Below are 21,075 nucleotides of genomic sequence, written 5' to 3'. Positions count from 1 at the left end.
GACAGCGGTAACAATATTAAAACTGAAATAAATTCATGGATAACCGGAAGTCATAAAGTTGTTGCATTTGAAAAGACTTTTTAAAACTTGGAGTTGAAAGTTGTCCAAAACACATGACGGCAAGGAACGTTACTCGTACTGTGCAATTGTTACTGACAACGATGAAATTATTAACCGTTTGATACAACTGAGAACTAAAGTTAATAGCTTGAATGAAAATAGCAAAACTCATCTGACGTTAACTTCGTAAACAGACATCCGCATTATCGATAATCAAGGACAAACCGAAGTGCTAGAGTGTATATCAAATCGAGGCTGCAATATCAACGTTGAAGATAATTGCACTGCACGAAGCTTTTGAAAAAGAAAACTTCGAATTGGTGATTGATAGTAAAAAAATTCTTTGAACGCTGTTTATCGTAGTACATCGTTAGACCCAGAAACGTGGCAATGGTGAAGCTTTTTTTGAAAATAGGTGCCAATTCAAACATCGAAGATACTGTACGCCGTTATTCGAATAATTATTCGGTAAGCGGATGGATAAGTACATAGAATTTCTTTTTCAAGGAGGCGCTATTTCCAGATACACACAATTTTTTTCTATACTATTTTTAATTGGGCTCTGCTTCGACACAGCCAAAATAGAATCGAATTGTTGATAGTGCACTTGGCGATGTTCGGCAAATCAGTCACACGTTCTATTATGTATATAGCAAACATTAAAAACATCGTGAATACACATCTGCAATGAAAAAATATTACGAGTAATGTCAGCAAATTCTCGTCGTAAACACGTTCGGCACGCTAACGTTATTCGAATTGCTTATAATGAACACATAAAAAATGAAAACATGCGTTTGCAATAAAATCTTTATTCCTGAAAATGAGAACATGTATCCCACAAACAAACTAAGCGATGAATTCCCTTATTTTTCAGAATTCTCTTCAAGAATATCTCTTTTGCAATAGTAAAGATAGAAAACGGAGTAGCTTTAGTCATTTGCGATTTTTTAAATGGAAATTAGAATAGATGATATTTCATCGCGAGAAAAGTAGTTGTATACGTGAACAGCGAATCTTGGAGAGCCGATTCGAGCTCAAAACGTTTCTTTCAATGACTATCTACAAATTAAATAAATATAGCGAATCAAATGTTTGAACGTTGATGTATCACAGAAAACATAATCTGTAGCAATTGACTTAGCTGATGTATTGCGACTTGTCAATAAATTGTAATTAATTTTGACTATTTTTATACATTCGAATAAAAATAAAAGTATAAATGATGGAAGCATTGTTATTTAATTGTGTACTATAATATGTTTGAGGAGTTATACAAGAGAAAGGAAGCGTATGATTCGAGCAAGCTATTACGAAATTTCCAAACTAAAATTTGTTCGCATGAAGATACCAGATTCTTTGGTGGATTATAGCAGTTTACATTTTGAATATATTCATTATAGATGCAGTTGAAATTCTTATATATAAATCTTTAATAGATGACACATAATTGTATAAATTGAATATGATTTGCAATAAAAACTGCCTTAATTGTCAAAATCGTTACGATCATGAAAGTCGAAGAATAGGGAGAAATGTCAATCAATATCCATTTCATTTCAAGATTCAAAGTTCAATTAGTAATTTCTTTTAATTTCTTTTTGTAATGAAGTAATTCAAAAGTTTTTATTAACCAGTATTTCGACTGTAACGTTGTAGAAAGATGATAAACGCAAAATATTCTTTAGGAACATGAAAATTGTATCCGCAGCTGTCAAGTTTTTTTGTAGCAGTCTATGAAATTGGTAATATCAAAATATACGTGATATTAGAATAGAAATTTGAGATATACAGATGTATTATATACAATACAATCCATCGATAACGTTAACGTAACATTCAAATAATTTTCATAATCTTCATTTAAACATTGTTACAGGTGGAAAAAGAAGGTGACCAATTAATGTAAATATTTTATGATGCTCACCATAGCACGCAATAATACAAAATATGTAAGCATTATTGGAAGTAAAAGTCAGTATTGACATCGCCGATAATTATAGTAAGAGTGTCGCCCTGCAAATATAACTCTACGAGAAATCGAAAAAAATCTTCTTCGGTCAGTGGCTGATAGAAGCACGAAAATATGAACATTCGTATGCAACAAACCAATTGTCTTTATAACTTGAACACTTACCGGTAAAATGCAATTCAAGTCGAAATTTTCAGCATTAACATCAGCATGCAATAAACAGTGTTACATAAAACTCGAATATTCTTGCGATGTTATTAATGAAAATTACAATGAGTGCTATATATTTGTGAGCGGATGGTAGTTGACTTTTTAAACAAGATTGATTTCGAATTATAATTAGACTGAGCGCGATATTCCAGGGGCCTTATTTGCTAATTGTTTATGCTGGCTTTTAACGCTTGTAATGCTGAAATATCGCTCAATTTGTGGCTATAATTACGATTGCACCATCGATAATCACCAATTTTTAGGTACACCTTATTTAGGTGTACTTGAGTAATGCAATTCTCAATAAAACTTTACTGAAAAATTATAAATAAGAAATAAATTTCCTCGTTAGTATATTGAACATCATAATAAGCGAATGATTGTCGACAATTTTCAGCATATTTACTTAACGTGAGTAATTTTTGTTTTTCTCAAGTGTAATAATTATTATTGAAATGTTCGTTACTGTCGGTACAGATATAGTAAATCAATCAATCAACCAATTATGTAGTTCTTTACTAATAAGATTAATAAAGAAATTAGTAAGAACGGAAGTGTCAATTCAAGAATCGCAGATGCATAAACAGCCGTCAAGCATTTGTTTATAATAGAATATAATAATCTTCTGATGGCTTGATATTTCCCATTAATTCATCTCATTATATGTTTTTTTATATGAAAGAAATTGGTTATGCCGTATTTTATTTACCGCGTTCGTATCGATAATACGGTTGATTGGCGAAAAGTAACCAATAACCATGAATAGTATGTAAAAATTAATGCTGTAATAAAAATATTAATCGTATTATCTAAATGAATCTAACAAAGAGTGTGTCACATCTGCATAACCCCGATTTGTGTGTCACTTTAAAATCTTTAACCATCCGTGAAAACTATTAGTATCTTCGACCACTCATCATAACGTTTGATCTTTCTGGAGTTACAGGTTATTTTAGTATTATTGAAGCATTGTAGAGCTATACTAATAACATCAAACGGTATCGACACTTTGGTGTATGGCGAAGATACTTGCTCTGCCGATCAGCGAAGTTAAGCAGCGTTGAACACGGTTATTACTTGGATGGGTGACCGTTTCAACGATATTGCTTCGTCGATCGGTTAGCAGTGTTTTCACATATAACAAAATGACCGAGAGGTGTGAGGTGTATAGTATTCGAGGTTTATATTGCAATATAAACATCGAATACTAAACATTTCCAATACTGTCTAGTTGCTTTTTTTAGTTATTCATATGTATCTTGAAAAGGGTACGCGTAATTATAGTTTAGGAGGATGTTTTCAACACGGTATAGTATAAAACCGAAGCAGCAAGCAAGAAAATGCATAAAAATAAATTTTTGTTCTTACATATTTTGAACTACTAAACACGAATGCCATAGTATTATTATGTTCAATTCAATCACTGACAGTTTCCATAAGTCTAAATGCTGTACCATGAATCTCGTCTGCCATGCTTGATGTGTACATTTTGTAATTTTTCAATATTGAATCTAGTCACTACTGTGTAGGATCAGTAATTTTTATTATTTAAATGAATCCATCGAAACCTTTTTATATATTTTAACTCATTGAACATGAATTTCCAGAATGGTTTGAGATCTAATAGTTGGATAATTTGTTATAAATAAGCTGAATATTTTAAAAGCTATGACTTTTTAACTATACACAACAGGAAAATTCTAACAGGTAATTCTTGTTCTTTGATGACATAACTTATTGTTAGCAACGGTATTTTATCTTTTTGAAAATTTTTTGTTTTTTTGAAATAGTTGATTTCAATTTTCATTTGGTAATATTATAACTCTATAATAATTAGATTACAGAAGCTATTACCATTAGAAGAGAAATATTTATTTTAACAGATTTAACAAAAGTAGCTTATAACTGTAGAAATATCGAGCATTGGGATGGATGCATGCGGGTTCACACTTATTTCTACATATGAAAAGAGATCCCAAAATTATGCTGCGTCTACAAACTTCTCTTCTCCCCTATTTAAAAAAAATGATGAGGCGTCGACGTCCAGCGTTGTAATTGGTTAATGCTAAAAAAGAGCGCGAAATTTTGAATTTTCATATATTTTGAAATATTAGTGTTATATATCTACGAGTATGAAATTTATATTTTGGCAATAAATTCAGACCGAAGAAAAACAAATAAATTCAAATCGAAAATTGTATAACCATCAGTGATATTTAAAATAATATTATTGTCTTATATTTGGTTGATAGAAAGAAAACTAATAGAATAAAATGGAAGAAAATTTATTGTTATCATTTGTACATACTAAATTAAAAATTACAGTTATCATTTTTAATAATATTTCAGTTGTCCGAGGTCTTAGCCCATTCACCGCGAGAAAAAGATTAATTGACTAATCATATTACTCGAATTTCGAATTAAGCAACTGAATTGAAGCAAATATGATAAGCGAAGTGCGAGTAGTCTAATGCGATTAGCTATAGCATAATCCAGTAAGTGCTCGAAATCGACTGCGCTGACTGGAGAGGATGGGCTAATAGACAGAGTTGATCTAGCCAGTGCAGCGCCTGATCCTGAGCCATCGGAAGTGTGTTGTTCGATTTTCCATCAATTTAGAATGTAGTAAATGTATTTTTTACAATTGACTTATTTTCACTATTGACTTGGAAAAGCAAAGACATCAAAAGTAAGTTTAAATCAAAGTATTCATTTGATCGACTGATGCTCAAAATATCATTTAGCCATCATTATTTCAGTTATCGTGGACGTTCAATATTCAAATATTGAATTTGAATACTGAGAATCACATACAATACTGGTATTGTGTTCGAAAAGCTGCCTTAAAATCTTGCAACATGAACGAACTACTAAATAACGTCCCCGATGATCAGTTCACTCACATAGCGTATCTTATAGAATTCTATCCTAAGGAAGCAAAAACATTATTGACAGAGGAGTTGGCCAAAGCACACGATAGCTGGGGAACGCTACTGCACTATGCAGCTGATAATGACAGGGCTGACATTGTGAAGCGTTTAATAAAGCTGGGAGCTGAGGTTGACTGCTTAAGCGAGAACGGGCGAACTCCCCTCATGTATGCCATAGAACAACAGAGCACTGCATCTGTTTACGTTCTATTGAAAGCTAATGCCAGTATCCACGCCGTTGATTACTATGGGTGCAGCCCTGTGCACATGGTGTGCGATCCAGACTACTGGTACGACGAAATCGCTGAGCCAATTCTTCTTCAATTGCACCGAGAGATTAACGATATAGACAAGCTGGTTGAACGCTTGATGGATCTCGGGTGCAATTTCTACACTGCCACACTTCTGGCCAATGTCAAGGTGCTAGAGTGCATGTTGGACCGTGGCTACGACGTTAATTCGAGAGGTACTAACGATGGAACTGCGCTGCACGTTGCCGCTAAAAAGGGCAACTTGGAGTTGGCCCAATGGCTGATTAGTAAAGGGGCGAATATTATGGCTCTCGATGAGAATGGAAACGGCTTACTATTCCACGCAGCTCAGAGCAAAAACACGGTGATGATAAAATTATTTGTAAATCTAGGTGTAGAGATAAATACGGTAGATAACAGAAATGGAAGCACTCCGTTCTATGAGTTGATCAAGTATTCGTGGAAAAATGAGGCAGACGAGTGCTTAGAGTTTCTGCTTCAACGCGGCGCTATACTCAAAAATAGAAATGATCCCGAAGACGGCACACTCTTCAGCTGGGCAATATTCAAACGGGACTACAATAAAGTCAAATTGATGATATCTCATTTGGCGCTACTGCATGAGATCGGTAAATCGATTACGGAATCCGTAATGTTTTGCAGTGACGACGAGCAAAGACACATTTTTGTCGACGTCGGAAAATATTATGAACTATGCCAGCGAATGCTCAAATGCCACATCGTCAGTAACTTTTCGTTATTACAATTGCTGACGATGGACGAACACGAATTGAAAGGACTAGTGCGCAATGAAACCTTCATTCCTACGATAAACGACTTCTGTTTTAAGTTCAACATGAAGATGAAATTCCCTTACTATGTAAACACCCTATTTAATAATCTCACTGCGGTCAAGGATAAAGTGAAGCTAGAAAACCAAGCGGTTCAAGTAATCTGTAATATTTTCAATAGTGATCACAACAAGTGTTACCTTGTCGCGAGAAAAATAATGGAACTCCTGGACGCGTCTGATATCGAACAATTGAGTTGCTTCACACTTAATTAATCGCAGCGAGCAATATTTGGACTTTGCTAATGTAAATAACTTATTAAGGGATTCTATATCATTGTGACGTAATACAAATTTTAAGATAAGTGACAGTAAGAGTACTGTTTTGTTTTCAGTTTTTGGAAGATCCGACATGAAGAGGTATTTTATTGTACAAGAATAAAAATAAATCATTATCCAAATGATTTTTTTAATCTACCTAAGAAAGTAAATTTATTTAGTGATTCATCAACTCCAAAATTATGTTATATTGTCAAAAAACTCCGAGTATTAGAATAACATTATTCAAGTACTTTTAAAAAAAATTTAGTGATGATTGAAATCACTACTGAAGATTTACTTGATTAATTAGTATTTATTATATTATATTATTGATTGCTTGTGAATTAGTGCAATAACTCATAAGAATGTAATTTAAAAATTATAGAGTCAACATTTGGGCCAGATAAGGAATATTTATTAAAAAAATAGCTGATTAGCTATCTAATATATTTTGATCGACTGAAAACGAATCTGCTGTTAAAATTATTATACAGATTATCTTCAGTTTTGCTTCGTCGCAAAAGAAGAATGTTTTAGTGAAATAAATTCTTTTGATTTATTTTTATTAAATAAAGTGTGGATAAAAAGATTCGTATAAATCAAATGAATCAGTTTGACATTATTTAAAAATATATCATAAAATAGTTTTTAATAACATAGTTTTGAAATATTGCTTTTTATTTTTATTTTCTTACACGTTTTTTGTAATATACTCTCACAGAATTTACTTTACTCTTCTTTAATTTGAAAAAGAATCATTTTTCTTTGATAATTTTGATGCAAACTACGAGTTAACGGCAAATTTTTACATCTCGGAAAATTTGCAATAATATTTTTCAAAATTTTAACTAACGTTGTCTTATATAATTAATGAAATGTTCAACAAACTTCAAGCCAAAGAATTTTTATCTCAAAATAAGCCTTTTGAATTTATACGATAATTTTAGTAATTTTGATTCAATTGATCTGAAATTTGCTACATTTTACAAACTATAAATTAAGTTAATTGTCAAAATCGTTCAGTTTATATGTACCCGAATACCGTAAGTAATATAAGTATACCTAATGTTGGATGTTTAAATAAGAAGATATATAATTTTTCACTGAATAAAATAAAAATTTTATTTTTTAGATTTTTCGTTGCACAAAATTTCATTTGAAAACTTTCAGTAATAGCATTGATATAAGTTAGACACGATCCATTTGCCGAATAAATGGAATAAATAAAAAACGGCCTATAAAATCTTACAATAATACGATAAAATAATCTTAATGCACTACCATTACATTTATATATAAATTTATTGAATATCGTTATTATAAAGTTTAGCTTTGGATAAATATTATAAAAAATGAAGAGAATAATAAATAAATTATTTTATAAATAAAATCCTGTGAGCTAACTGCGGCACATATGATGTAATAATTTATTCAAAATAATTTTTGAAACTAAACTTATATAAATAGAAATATCACCTCAAAATTGTCATAGTTGAATAGGTAAAAGATGATAGTAATGTTGCTGAACGTAAAAATTATGAAATAAAGTTTGCAAAAATGCTATTCCAAAGAAGTTGAAACCCGGAATTGAATACCTTGTGGATAGGTACACGAGACGAGAAACCCTTTCTCGCACATCATGTGCCGTACCGTATTTTTTGATACGACGTGTGGAAAGTGCGATTTTCAACGCACGTTTTCTGCCGAGCATGCGGGAAAGACGCACTTTGCGCACGGAGTATCGAAAAAAAATGTATTACATTTATTTAGATACAACAGAAGGAGAAGCAACTTTGGTACACTGCGTGTCATCTATAATTTAGCTAACACGTTATTACGTTTGAAATAATAGCCAAATCTGTAAATATCAATGAAATTGGATTTTTCTTTGCTAATTAACATCGACGAATGTTAAAAATGTCGAACCATAGAACTATTTTCTATATGTATTTTATAATAGTTTCGATTTGATTCAAAGATGAAATCAAACGTTAATACAAACGAGAGGTGAGTGCGCGGGGCTCGCTTTACGACTCTAGTGAATCATAATACGTTTATGTAGGGCAAAACATAAAGTTTTATTATAAATTCTTCTTATGTATTTATTATATTTTTTTGAAAGTGTAATAAATACTGTTTATTATTCTATTGTGACAGTGAAAAATTATTAAAAATTTCAATAGCACAGCAACATCTTTCTGTTACTTAAGTAATAACTTCAATAAAAATTATAAATGTTAATAAAGAGTAATTATTATTTGAACAAAGCTGTGCAAATGTAACTTAATGATTTGAAGTGTTACAAAAGTTACGCCTATGCGAGTCGAATATTTGAAATAAAAAAATAAGGTAAAATTTATGAAGCTGCCAGCGAATATCAAACGAAAAAATTGTGTATGTTAGTATACAAGACTAGATGAGCGTGTAAAGTGCCTAGTCAGCGTGCTATCATCAATAAGTTGCCAATAAGACTAAACTGAACTCTGGAGAGAAGTTTCCTTCTACTTGTTATAACATTTATATGTTTTCACGTGTAATGAAACGAAACGAATACAAAAAAACAACAAAGTTTCTACTAATTATATAAAAATTAAGTCATGTACGTCTAATCGATAATTTTAAATAAAAATTGTAAACCGTTACAAATTGTTACTCGAAATTGAAGAAATAAAGATAGGAAATAAAAATGGTACAAACTCCTTTAAATGATACAACATAAGTATCATTTAAAGGAGAAGAAATAATTGTTGAAAAAGCCAACGTACTAGTAAATGTGTATTTCTCCTTAAAAAGTATTATCAAGTAAATACTATTCAAATATCTTTATTGCATTATCTTTTTCATCATCATATTTAAAACTACGAAATTTGTATAAATTATTTAAAAATGCAGTTTTTTCAGTCATAGCTCACGGTAATTTTTAGGCACAGCTTTTTTGCCAGCAGTATGACGTATGAAATATGTAACGATTTTCATTTATCTCGATGAAAAAACCCTTGTACTTTTAATATTATCTAATTATCTAAAGGCTCTCTTACATGGGAGCGGAAAAACGTTCGAGCGCCAGCGGACAGTCTGAGCGGACGCCCCGAAAAGAGAAAGTTGGTCCGCTGGCGGACGAAGGGTACTCCACTGGCAGCTCCAATGTTTTGACGCATATAAATACTATTCTTTTGCATATATAAATACACATAAGACATATGTGTGTATATATATGTACACGTACATATACACGTGCGCGCACGCGTACACACACACACACACACACACACACACACACATACACACACACACACATACACACACACACACACACACACACACACACACACACACACACACACACACATATATATATATATATATATATATATATATATATATATAATGGTTGGAGGAAAAAATACGGGGAGAAGCGGCAAGCTACTGCGGATAAAAGGAGCCCGATTTCTCTTCGTGCTCACGCCGACGGGCCAATACACTTTGCTTAAAGTAGTCGGATTTTTGCGATTCAAAAACTCGTATGATGCTTTTTTCATAGACTATAGTGGTCGTATATAGATCAGAAATTAAAACTCGATTAAAAAATAAGTTTTCGTTATAAGACTCAATTGACCGAATACCCTAAAGTCTTTAACGACAAAAGTAAGAATGGCCGCAAATGGGCCTGAAGTCTCTTCGTGCTGGTGCCGTCAGAAGACAACGCCACGCCAATACACGTTGCCTAATTAGTTATATTATATGAAAACGAAAGCTTTCATCGACGAATCTGCTGCAATTAACCTTGGTCATTGTTTTATTTATTCATCCATATAGATTCTTCAGTCCAATTGTCGAACAAATTGAGGGCAAGTCCCGAAAGTTGAAAAGAATTTAAGAAAGTGACAAGTACATCGTCATTATTAAGTTGTCAACAGTGAAGAGTAGGGGAATGTTTATTAATTCAACGTAGTCGACTCAAGGTGGAAGGAATAAAATGTAGCTGATTGGCCACTGAGAAAATGAGCAGGCAACAGTGAAGAGTAGGGATATGACTTTAAATTCGACGTAGTTGACTCGATGTGTATAGTATCCGAAAAATCGCTGGTGCAGTATAATCTCTTGGCTACTAAAATCAGCTGTACTCTAAATTTCATGACAATTGTTGGTCGTGTAATCGTTGCAATCGTTGCTGCAGTGTAGTTTCTTTGTCACTACAACCATTCCTACTTTGTGTATCCTCTTCCTGTAGAAACGATACCTAATCCATTTCCATCGATAGAGAAAATTTTGAGTAGAGCCGTTAATGATAAAAAAATTACCAAAGAACAGTTAGCATCAACAAAATTGACATTGAACGAAATGCTCATTAATCTTGTTTGTGAGCGACCAGATTTATGGAACACGACGGTTCCTATCATACAGAAGCCATGAACAAAAGTAAAGTAGCGAGCTAATTACGGACATAAAAAGGTCCGCGAAACAATGGAAGAACATGGTGAATTACAAGCAAAAATTAAAAAGAAAAATGGCATGAACAAGCGGATCATCTGCAAATTTCAAGAAACCTTGGCTATTGACGCGTAATCTGTCGTTTCTCGATAAAGTTGATTTGAACAATCGAGAAATGATGACAAATTTGGAGTTTGATAATCTTGGCGACTTCGAAGACTCAAGCGAAGAAATGAACTGCTCCGATGTGACACCGGAGTTACCACAATTTAGAACGAGTAGACCTACAAAAATATGACGAAAAATAATGACATTTTTTATGCGGCTAAAGAACAAGCGGCCACGATAAAAGAGTCTGTGTCCAATATACCTATGCCAGATTTAACGAATATTATTCCTTCATCACAACCCAAAGTCAGCGAAAGAAGCTAATTAAAGCGAAAAATCTATATGGATGATTTAAGTCATCCATTTAAGATTTATTTTGCAAATAACCTAAAGATAACCCGTCGGCGTCAGCACGAAGAGAAATCAGACCCCTTTTTTCTGCAGTTGCTTGCTGCTTCCTACCTTATTTTTTCCTCCAACCATTATGTGAGTGTGTGTGTGTATGTATGTACACACATATCTTACATATGTATTTATATGTACAAAAAAACAGTGCACAGTCGTTTAGACGCCAAAACATTGGAGCTGCCAGCGGAGAACCCTTCGTCCGCAAACGCCAGCCGACAATTTTCCGTCCATCAGCGGACAAACTTTCTCTTTTTTGGGACGTCAGCTGCTGCTGCTTATATATTTTGAAAGAGAGCCTTTCAAGATAAATAAACCATTATTGATTTTGAAAATCACCGATTCTTTATTGATAATCTCTCTGTATCGTTTAAACGAGTTGATTATTTTATATATGTTACTTTTTATTATGTAAATAGTTGAAAAGAGAAAGAATACGGTAAAATATCACCGACTATTCAAGTTGCAAATGTATTCACCGGAGTGATAGAACATTTTCTAGTCGATACTGGTCATAAGTGCAATTTCATTAAAATTTCAATCTCGTCACCTTCTCATGACATTGATGAATCTAAAACTATATACATTTGAAAGGTATTGGTAAGAGAAGACAAGAATCTTTAGGTACCACCTCGTTAGTTGTTTATGAAGTAGAATCCATATTTCATGTTGTCAAAGATGATTTTGAAACGCCAAATAATGGTATAAGTTGATGTTCGAATACAGGCAAATTAATTGAAGCTCAAATATATAACAATGACAACACAAAAAATGAAAAAGAAACAGTAACAGTTATTATTATTTTCGGCTAGCGGGGAACTCGTTACTTTTTTCATAGTGTATCTTTATACAAGGCTACCTCCAGAACTAGCGAAGAACGTTTCTAAAGCTTCTACGGTACGCAGATCTAACAGCAACTGAATGAAATGTGATAATGAATAAGTAGCCAATAAAGTTAATAAGTCCACAAAAAAATATTAAAATATCAGTTTTATATTTTGCAGCTGAACATAAATTTCAGGTAACGCTGTAACTTAAAGAAATTAGTGATAAAAATAAAATTGTATTCCCTAATTGCAAAACTACGAGGGTGGTCCGATAAGTACTTAGCCTACAAAAGAAAAACGAAAATTTTGGAAAAGTGGCGTTTTATTTTTCAACATAGACTCCTTTTAGTTCGATACACTTGGCCCAGCGATGCTCCAACTTCTTTAACCCGTCTGAAAAATAGGCTTCCGTGGCATCGATTACCTTCTCATTCGACTCAAATTTTTGCCCGGCGAGTGACTTTTTCAAGTTTGGAAACAAAAAGAAGTCGCACGGGGCTAAATCTGGAGAATACGGTGGATGGGGCCGCAGTTCGTAGCCTAATTCGACCAATTTGGCCATGGCGACGGCGGAGGTGTGAACCGGTGCGTTGTCATGGTGGAAGAGCACTTTTTTCTTCGCCAAATGGGGCCGTGTTTTCTGCAATTCGACGTTGAATCAGCCCAATAATTCGGCATAGTACAGCCCTGTGACCGTTTTGCCCCTCTCCAGGTAGTCGACGTAGATCACAACTTGTGAATCCCAGAAAACGGTGGCCATCACCTTTCCGGCCGATGGGGCAGTCTTCGCCTTCTTCGGAGCACTTTCGCCGAGTAAAGTCCACTGTTTCGACTGTTCCTTGGTCTCTGGTGTATACCAGTGGATCCATGTTTCGGCGACTGTCACGAAACGACGCAGAAACTCCTTCGGATTGCGCTTAAACAGCGTCAGACATTGCTCTGAAGTTATCTCACGGTTGCGCTTGTTGTCCGGAATGAGCAAACGCGGCACCCATCGCGCCGACAGCTTTCTCATGCCCAAAATTTTATGCAGGACATGACCCACGCGGTCTTTTGAGATGCCTACGATCTTAGCTATCTCGTGCACCTTCAATCGTTGATCTGCCAATACGAGATCGTGAATTTTTGTCACGTTATCCTCCGTGGTAGCCGTTTTCGGAGCACCTGGACGTGGCTCTTCAAAAATCGACGTGCGACCACGTTGAAACTCGTTAAACCAATTTTTGACGGTCGCCATCGAAGGAGAAGTCACCGTACACAGCATCCAAGCGCTTTTTGATTTCGCTGCGCGATTTCCCTTCCAAAAACAAAAATCGAATCACCGACCGATACTGCTCTTTTTCCATTTTTCACACGCTCTCAAAAATAAACTACAACTCCGATCCGCCTGAAATCTTGACAGTAACCATCGAGAAGGTTGTACTACGCGATAGAATATTTCTTTGGCGAGAGTGGTGCCATCGGGCGGTGAGGCTAAGTACTTATCGGACCACCCTCGTATAATGGAATGGAAAAGCAAGCATGAAAATTTAAATAGTATAGTTTCGTTGCTGTTTACTAGATTTGATTACTTTGTTGCTATTATAAATGTATTTCTTATGGAATGTGTCAATTTGCTGTGGATGCAGTTGACATAAAGGGCGTACAAAACGTACGTAAATATTTAAAATATCCTTATAAATCAAACTTTGTAATTAATACTTTAAAACAGTTGAAAAGTTATAGAAATGAGGTTTTATTTCAAGACAATAGACAGATTAGTATGTGTGATGTATATAATTTTGTTCTTTTAAAATTACATATTTACACATTCCTGAATTATTCAATTTTAGAAAATTCAAAAAAGTTGAAATTCATTTTAGGTAATAATATATAAGGTAAGGCATACATAAAAAAGTTGAATCAAATTGATGTAAATGATATTGTATAAGTATACTGTAACTACAATGTAAGTACACTTATTAAATTATTGAATGAAATTATTTAACTTTATTCGAAATACATCTTACATTGCCATATTTCCACGACTTGAATAAACTAAAATAAAATTATTTACATTTAATATATATTGACAGCTGTCATAATGACAACTTAAATGAAGAAAATTCATAATTTATTTTCCGCTAACTTGTTCATTTTTAGAAGAATCCATTGTGTTACGACGTACTCACTCCGACATGGTATTGGTTTGTTTACGTAAACAAACTATACGAGTAAATACAGTTTCGTGCTGTCAGCCAATACGTCCAGTTGTCCAACTGTCTATTCCTGTCATAGCGCCTACTACCCATATATTACAATGGTTTATCTTGTTAAACTGAGATATACAAATCAATTTTTCGATATAAAGATATTGCAGTTTGCAAACGTACAAATCGTACTGATTTGTCAGTGATTCAAGAATCTGACATTTTTACCTACTACAACGTAAGTAGAAGCAACGAAGATAGAGCGTCTATCTTCGTTGATAAAACTCACTTATAACGCAGTTTTACATTTTATTTTTTCAAATTCACACGATATCAATGTTCCAGTAATGCTGATAACTGTTTACAAATCATTAAATAATAATAATAATAATAATAATTTGTAAACAATTAACAGCATACGCTGTACGAAAAAGTCCATTTAGATAAATGATTAAATGGTATCAATGAAATTATTAGGATCGTTATGCATATTCAGGTATAAAACAGATTTTTATTCGGGCTTTATTTTCGAAATAAATATTGCGATTGAACAATAATGTTGGGTTAACGAATATAGCAAAAAAAGAAATCACTTGGACCATAACAAATAGGAACTATAAGAATTTTGTTGAAGCGTCGATAAAAATGATTGTGTGTGGGTCGTTTCAGAATTGCCGATCAGCTTTGTTATTAAAAAAAGATAACCAATCAGTAGGCATGAATTGTTCAGACGGGTTACTTCCCTTGAAAAAGCGAAAAATAATGAAGATCAAATCAATACCCGACGATTGGGGAGCGACGTACATGACAGCGCTCAAGTGCACTTATTTGTGGGAAATTCACAATATCAACGTTTCTTCCAAAAAGAACGGCGAATCGCTGGAGTCACCACTGTTCCATTTCAGAGACAATGAGAACTATAAGTGGCGCATGAAACTGTATCCTAAAGGTGTGGGCGGGCAGAAGGACGATGAAGTCGTGGTCATTCTTAATTTGAAAAGTTTACCCAAGGACAGTCCCACGGAGATCGAAGCGGAATACGAATTTTCCATAATCAACGAATCAGGCGAAGAGAAGTACTGCTCCAAATTTGTCGGTTGGTTCACCACGAAACTCGGCAACGGACGGTCATTGATATCCCGTCGAGCGCTCCTCGAGAATGCCGCCGAGCTTATTCCAAACAACACGTTCACGCTGCTTTGCAAGGTGAATGCCGGCACCGGTGGCTCTCTCTGCATTTCGCGAGTGCCGATAAGCAGTAATACCGTCGCCTTACCGTCCAAGTGGCATACAGAAACTCTGCAGTTAGTTTACAACAGCAATAAGCACAGAGACGTTATCTTCATTGTCGATGGCCACAAGTTCTCAGGCCACAAGGCGATATTGGCAGCGAGGAGCTCCGTCTTTGCCAGTATCTTGGATAGAATAACCAGTTTTGGAAGTCCTTCGTAAGTCACGCATTTCGTATCCATTTCTACGCCATTGCTTATACTATTCAGTTTCGCAGTCATGATATTTTATTCGAGTTCCTAACTTTATTTTATCCATTACAATTATGATGCGATAATTACAATCTTGCTCGACTCGAATCATTACAGGCATCACTTGAATGACAACAGTTTCTCTTATAAATCTACGTTTGATTTTATTCGCCACTGACTGTAACTTCATTCAAGGGGTTAGCTTGCATGTTTAATCATATAACAAACAACAACTCTATCTCAAAATTGATTCAAAAATTGAACAAATGAAATCGTATCGATCAAATCGCTGATTGTTGCGAAAATAACTATTCAACAATGTGTTGTCATGACCATTTTAATTGAATTTTTTGTAGTATCGTGGAAGTAACAGATATTAAAAAAGATACTTTTGACGAGATCTTGCACTTCATTTACACTGCCACTATCAACGAGGCAAATGTAACGAACGATCTGCTGGCAGCTGCAGAACGATTTGATTTGGTAGAACTGAAGAACAGATGTGAAATCCTGCTAAGTGATTCACTGAAGATTGACAATGTTATCGCCAGCCTCGTGACGGCCGATCGATACAAAGCTACCTATTTGAAGAACAAATCAATCGGATATATCATGTCAAAGATTAAAGACGTGATAGAAACTCCCGCGTACAAGGAACTTGCTAGTTCAAATCCTGAGCTTATTATAGAAGCATTTCAACAGGGTGCATTGCAAAGAAAGTTTTAGCTTTCTTTCGAACCGTTATTTTACTTAAAAGCTTGCTCTGCATATACATACGCATAGCACGTCAAAATATCGGAAATTTACCTCCTTATTTTCGTATCGAGTAATATAATAACGCGGGTAAAAGTATATGATTCGACAATTTCGTATTGCACAATTGCATTAATCCGATTTCAGATCGTTTAATCACACTGGTTATCTTCAATAAATTGTATAAATTAGAGATTTTATTTAAAAATAATTGGAAAAATAAGAGGAATTTTAATTACAATTTATGCGCGCTATTTTTTAATATTAAATCTCTTTTATACAATCCTTCGTACGACTCACTTAATTGATCGAATGACGCGTCTGTCGGTAAAAATAACGCAAGTGAAACAAATTGTTGTTTAATTCAAACCCTCAAGAAGAGGCTTTGTTTTTGCTTTTACTTATAGTTGATGTTTTTTGAGTTGAACATTTTTCGCTTCAGTTTTTTTATTTTTATCGTTGTATGCTTCAATCTTGTGTTTTTTGCAAGATCTAAAAGCTTGTATTTAATTATTTTTCATTATAAATCACGGAGAAGATGTAGACATTTTTTTATTATGCCTGTCCGTGGTGATATGACTGTATGTGAGTGCGTGTGTTTTGTCTGACTTTTCTACTCGCTGAATATCATTAATTTTCGTTCGCATCTTTGGAAATGTTAAGCGTTAGTTATCGAAAAATTGTTTTCAAGCAGATTTATGAATTAAACAAATTTTATAGCTAATTTTCAAAAATTGTTAAAATAAGGTACATGCATTGTTAAAATGAGGTACATAAAACAAGGTCATATACAACCACTATGCGCGTGATGTCATATAATATTTTATATTAAAAATGAATTTTTAAGCGTGTGACAGCTTGCATTAAACGAGCTCGAAATATCGTAGTAATCTCCTTTTTTGGAGTATGGAAATAAAGTAGATCCTCTACATAAATAATACAATTTGGAAAAAGGTGTTATTTTTTATTTCCTACTATATAGTTTCTTCTGTTTGTTACTGCATGCTTCAATATTTATTTTTCTGCTAGAACTGAACCGACTGCAAATAATTTGAGCAATTATTTTATATTCTGCCGTTTAAAAGTTATCAGAAAAAGATGGTTACGTTTAGTTGCTGTTATTTGATGGGATATATAAGAGTTAATTTTTTTCCTTTTAAACTTAATATTTTTGTTATTCGATGGATTTCTATGAATTTTTTTTTAATTATTTTTTGTTTCATTGTCTTTATTGATGTGATATGTGATGGTTCTATTTGAATTTGAGGTACTATATATAACTTTTGAATAATTATTTTGTGTATTTTTTGTTAAAAGTTACGAGGAAACAACAAAAATATGTCAATTGATGTCTTTCAGTGAATGGAATAGTATGAGTGTGCGTTGCCAGATTTTTAAGATTAGTACAAATTAACTGTAGAAAAAATTTTAAAAACCTTATAAACACAATGTTTGCCGCACTTTTTTTTCTTTAACGGCATCGTTGAAAACCTTCATTTCGAAGTTACGAGTATAGTGCAGATTTCATACTGCAGAAAGCCAACACTATAGATTTACAAACAAAAGATTCTACGCGTAAAGGAACAAATGTATCACAACTTTGTAAATAGTTTTTGGAACTCCTTAGCATACTCAATGAATAAAACAATATCACCGGTCATTCCAAGTGGCTAGTAACGTAGACATTCATTTCTTTAAAAACCTAAGGCAGTATATTATTTACAAAATTGAATTCTTTGCTAGCCTTCTATAATTACAAAATTTAGTTTTAATATATTTAATCTTAAAGTTTATTAAAAAAGGACTTTAAATTTAAGTCTAAATTAGATACTTATAGTCAAAAGCCCAACTAATTGAGCGTGAATAACGAATTTTGGAAACTAGCGAACCATCCAAACCGTCCTAATAATAAAATCAATGATATACAAGTTAGTAGATTAACAACGAAGATACGAAAGTAAGTTAAATATGTCATTCCAATTTTGTTTGCTTGATAGTTGTTACTTTTATTAAATTAACAACAATGTTTTTTCTTTTATTGTTGTAATTTGTTTGTTAAATTTTTATCTAATCAGTACTATTAATTTCTAAGTTCAAATTCAATCTATGATTAGCGGACGCGAACTCAAAGGTTAATAAGAACAAAAATGCCCCCCCCCCCCCAGTCTACATCGAACCACCGAAAAGGACAGACGTGTTTGTTGTAATCAGCGACACGCTAAAAATACGTGTTATCGTCATTTCAGAGCTGGTATGTATAGTGATAGTGCTAGTTTTGAGTGTTCTACATTGAGCGGACTGTACCTAGGTGCAGCTACCAATTATGACTGCAAGCTCCTCCGAGACGGCTTCCGGCACCGGGGCTCGTCTGCCGGCGGGTGCCATCAACACCCTCACCAACTTTATCCAGCTTATCCAAAAACTGAGTTATTCAACTGCTACACAAAGGGACAAATTCCCTAGCAGAGAACAAGCAATCGTTATCGAATCAACAGACGGTGTACAACTAAAAGAATATGTGCATGTCGTAGGCTCAATCGTATCACTTATAAACGTAAAGTTTGCTTCAAGAATTTCTGATAACAGAGTATGTATCTTCCTCGCAAGCAAGGAGCTAACAAAGAAACTAAATAAATATCAATACGTTACTATCCGAGGACAAAATCACGATCTCCGCCTACAACTAACACGTCACAAACGTATCATTCTTTCAAACGTTTGTCCATCGATCCCTCACTCCATCCTCAAAAGTACTATAGACAAACAAAACATCAAAAGGAGCTCTGAAATATCGTACCTGAAAGCAGGCATCGGCGAAGGCTACGCTCATGTTATGAGCTTCCGTCGCCAAACGTACACTGCCCGTCAATCACTTTTGCCATGCTTACCTCAAAATTAGGCAAATTTGAAAGTTTTGTATCTCGGTCGGAAATCATCGTATCATAAAAAACCGCAGGGCATTTTAAAGGTAATTGCAAAAGCTTCCATTTAAGACGTGCAGAGACTTAAAAATGAAAATATGTGTTTTTTACAGTAAAAAAACTGATTAAAAAAATTTCAATTTTTTTAACCTCGACTTAAATCAATGCCAATTTAGAACCAGGCGGTGGAGGGCAAATCGACCTGAGGGGTTCAGAGGGTAATGTTTTTCCCTTTAAAATTAGCACCCGCGGGGTTCTATCCGATGTTTTTTAACCGAGTTACGGCGTATTTTGTAAAAAAATAACCTTTTTTTTCAATCCTCAATTACTTCGACTTGCGTACGTTTTGGAAAAAAATGCCAAGGAGAAAAAAGTTTCATTTTGTGTCCAAGAATACGAAAATAAAGTCAAAATAAAGAAATAGAGAAAAAATTTTTTTTCGGTTTTTTAGCGCATTAAAAAAATAAAGGAATTTAACTTTTTTTTTACGCTTAGTTTTAAAATGTCTAGGGGCGTAGTAAATTACAAAATGAGTAGTATAAATTTATTTATATAATAATTAATATTTTCTGTTAAATATAATTTAAAAAAATAATAAAAATAAAAAAAAATTTATTTATACTACTCATTTTGTGATTTACTACGTCCCTAGACATTTTAAAACTAAGCGTAAAAAAAAAGTTAAATTCCTTTATTTTCATTTTTAAGTCTCTGCACGTCTTAAATGGAAGCTTTTGCAATTACCTTTAAAATGCCCTGCGGTTTTTTGTGATACGATGATTTCCGACCAAGATACAAAACTTTCAAGTTTGCCTAATTTTGAGGTACATAAGCATGGCAAAAGTGATTGACGGGCAGTGTATATACACCCCGACGATCTATCTAAACTCCCACCATCCATACAAATCACTTACGATAACAAGTTTTGGATATATCTTTCTTCTGTCCAACTACTATGCTTTATCCGCAAGAGAGAAGAACATATCGCTAGTAACTGCAGTGCGAACAGCACCTAAATAATTGAGCAATCTGACCCGAACTCAACAATGGCACAACCCAACCCCGAATGTAACTGACAAACAACACCAATGTTTTAAAGAGTCCGAGAGCATCCTCCTCCTCTTCCTCCTCTGCTTCTATGCCGATTACAAACCCTACCACCTTGAAAAACTCCAAGTTCAGCGCAGAAAAGCACAGTGCCCGAGTCAAAGCGAAAATAAGCAAAAAACAGAAATCTGAAGTTAGCGTAAAAACGCTCGATGAAATGATCGAACCCTTACAAACTACACTCAACGAACCGGGTAAATTGCTCGACTTTTTACAATTCAAAAGCCTACTTGAAAATGTACATAACTCGCCCGATGCGCTATCCATCACCAAAAATTACCGCGAAAAGACAGACGAACTAATAACATTTATTGATGAA

At 33.9% G+C, this 21,075-nt stretch overlaps 2 protein-coding genes across 5 annotated transcripts; both read left to right on the top strand.

The window, feature by feature from the left end:
* Positions 1 to 4,756: 4,756 nt before the first annotated feature.
* Positions 4,757 to 7,601, top strand: LOC131665937 (putative ankyrin repeat protein RF_0381). 3 transcript variants are annotated; one of them, XM_058938205.1, is made up of 3 exons: positions 4,757 to 4,931; positions 5,002 to 6,520; positions 6,609 to 7,601. In XM_058938205.1, the coding sequence occupies exon 2, from the start codon at positions 5,101 to 5,103 to the stop codon at positions 6,487 to 6,489; it is 1,389 nt and encodes a 462-aa protein (XP_058794188.1). In that variant the 5' UTR covers positions 4,757 to 4,931; positions 5,002 to 5,100; the 3' UTR covers positions 6,490 to 6,520; positions 6,609 to 7,601. The 3 variants fall into 3 exon arrangements, with proteins under 3 accessions (XP_058794188.1, XP_058794187.1, XP_058794189.1); XM_058938204.1 differs by having other exon boundaries at positions 5,002 to 7,600; XM_058938206.1 differs by having other exon boundaries at positions 4,987 to 7,600.
* A 6,340-nt stretch (positions 7,602 to 13,941) lies between these two features.
* On the top strand, positions 13,942 to 17,671 carry LOC131665938 (speckle-type POZ protein-like). Of its 2 annotated transcripts, XM_058938209.1 has the most exons (4): positions 13,942 to 13,956; positions 14,448 to 14,732; positions 15,400 to 15,942; positions 16,332 to 17,671. In XM_058938209.1, the coding sequence occupies exons 3-4, from the start codon at positions 15,425 to 15,427 to the stop codon at positions 16,699 to 16,701; spliced, it is 888 nt and encodes a 295-aa protein (XP_058794192.1). In that variant the 5' UTR covers positions 13,942 to 13,956; positions 14,448 to 14,732; positions 15,400 to 15,424; the 3' UTR covers positions 16,702 to 17,671. The 2 variants fall into 2 exon arrangements, with proteins under 2 accessions (XP_058794192.1, XP_058794190.1); XM_058938207.1 differs by lacking the exon at positions 13,942 to 13,956 and having other exon boundaries at positions 15,164 to 15,942.
* Positions 17,672 to 21,075: the final 3,404 nt, after the last annotated feature.

The sequence above is a fragment of the Phymastichus coffea genome, unplaced genomic scaffold, assembly GCF_024137745.1.
Source record: "Phymastichus coffea isolate CEN01 unplaced genomic scaffold, Cenicafe_Pcof_1.1 PCOF00055, whole genome shotgun sequence".
NCBI classification, from domain to species: domain Eukaryota; kingdom Metazoa; phylum Arthropoda; class Insecta; order Hymenoptera; family Eulophidae; genus Phymastichus; species Phymastichus coffea.
This window is presented reverse-complemented; position numbering and strand designations above follow the sequence as displayed.

What these genes read in the sequence shown, in the direction of transcription:
- LOC131665937 (XM_058938205.1), top strand. Translation starts at nt 5,101, where the DNA reads ATGAACGAACTACTAAATAACGTCCCCGATGATCAGTTCACTCACATA.
- LOC131665938 (XM_058938207.1), top strand. Translation starts at nt 15,212, where the DNA reads ATGAATTGTTCAGACGGGTTACTTCCCTTGAAAAAGCGAAAAATAATG. An exon ending in ACCAGTTTTGGAAGTCCTTC is followed by an intron (nt 15,943 to 16,331) that starts GTAAGTCACGCA and finishes AATTTTTTGTAG; the next exon opens with TATCGTGGAAGTAACAGATA.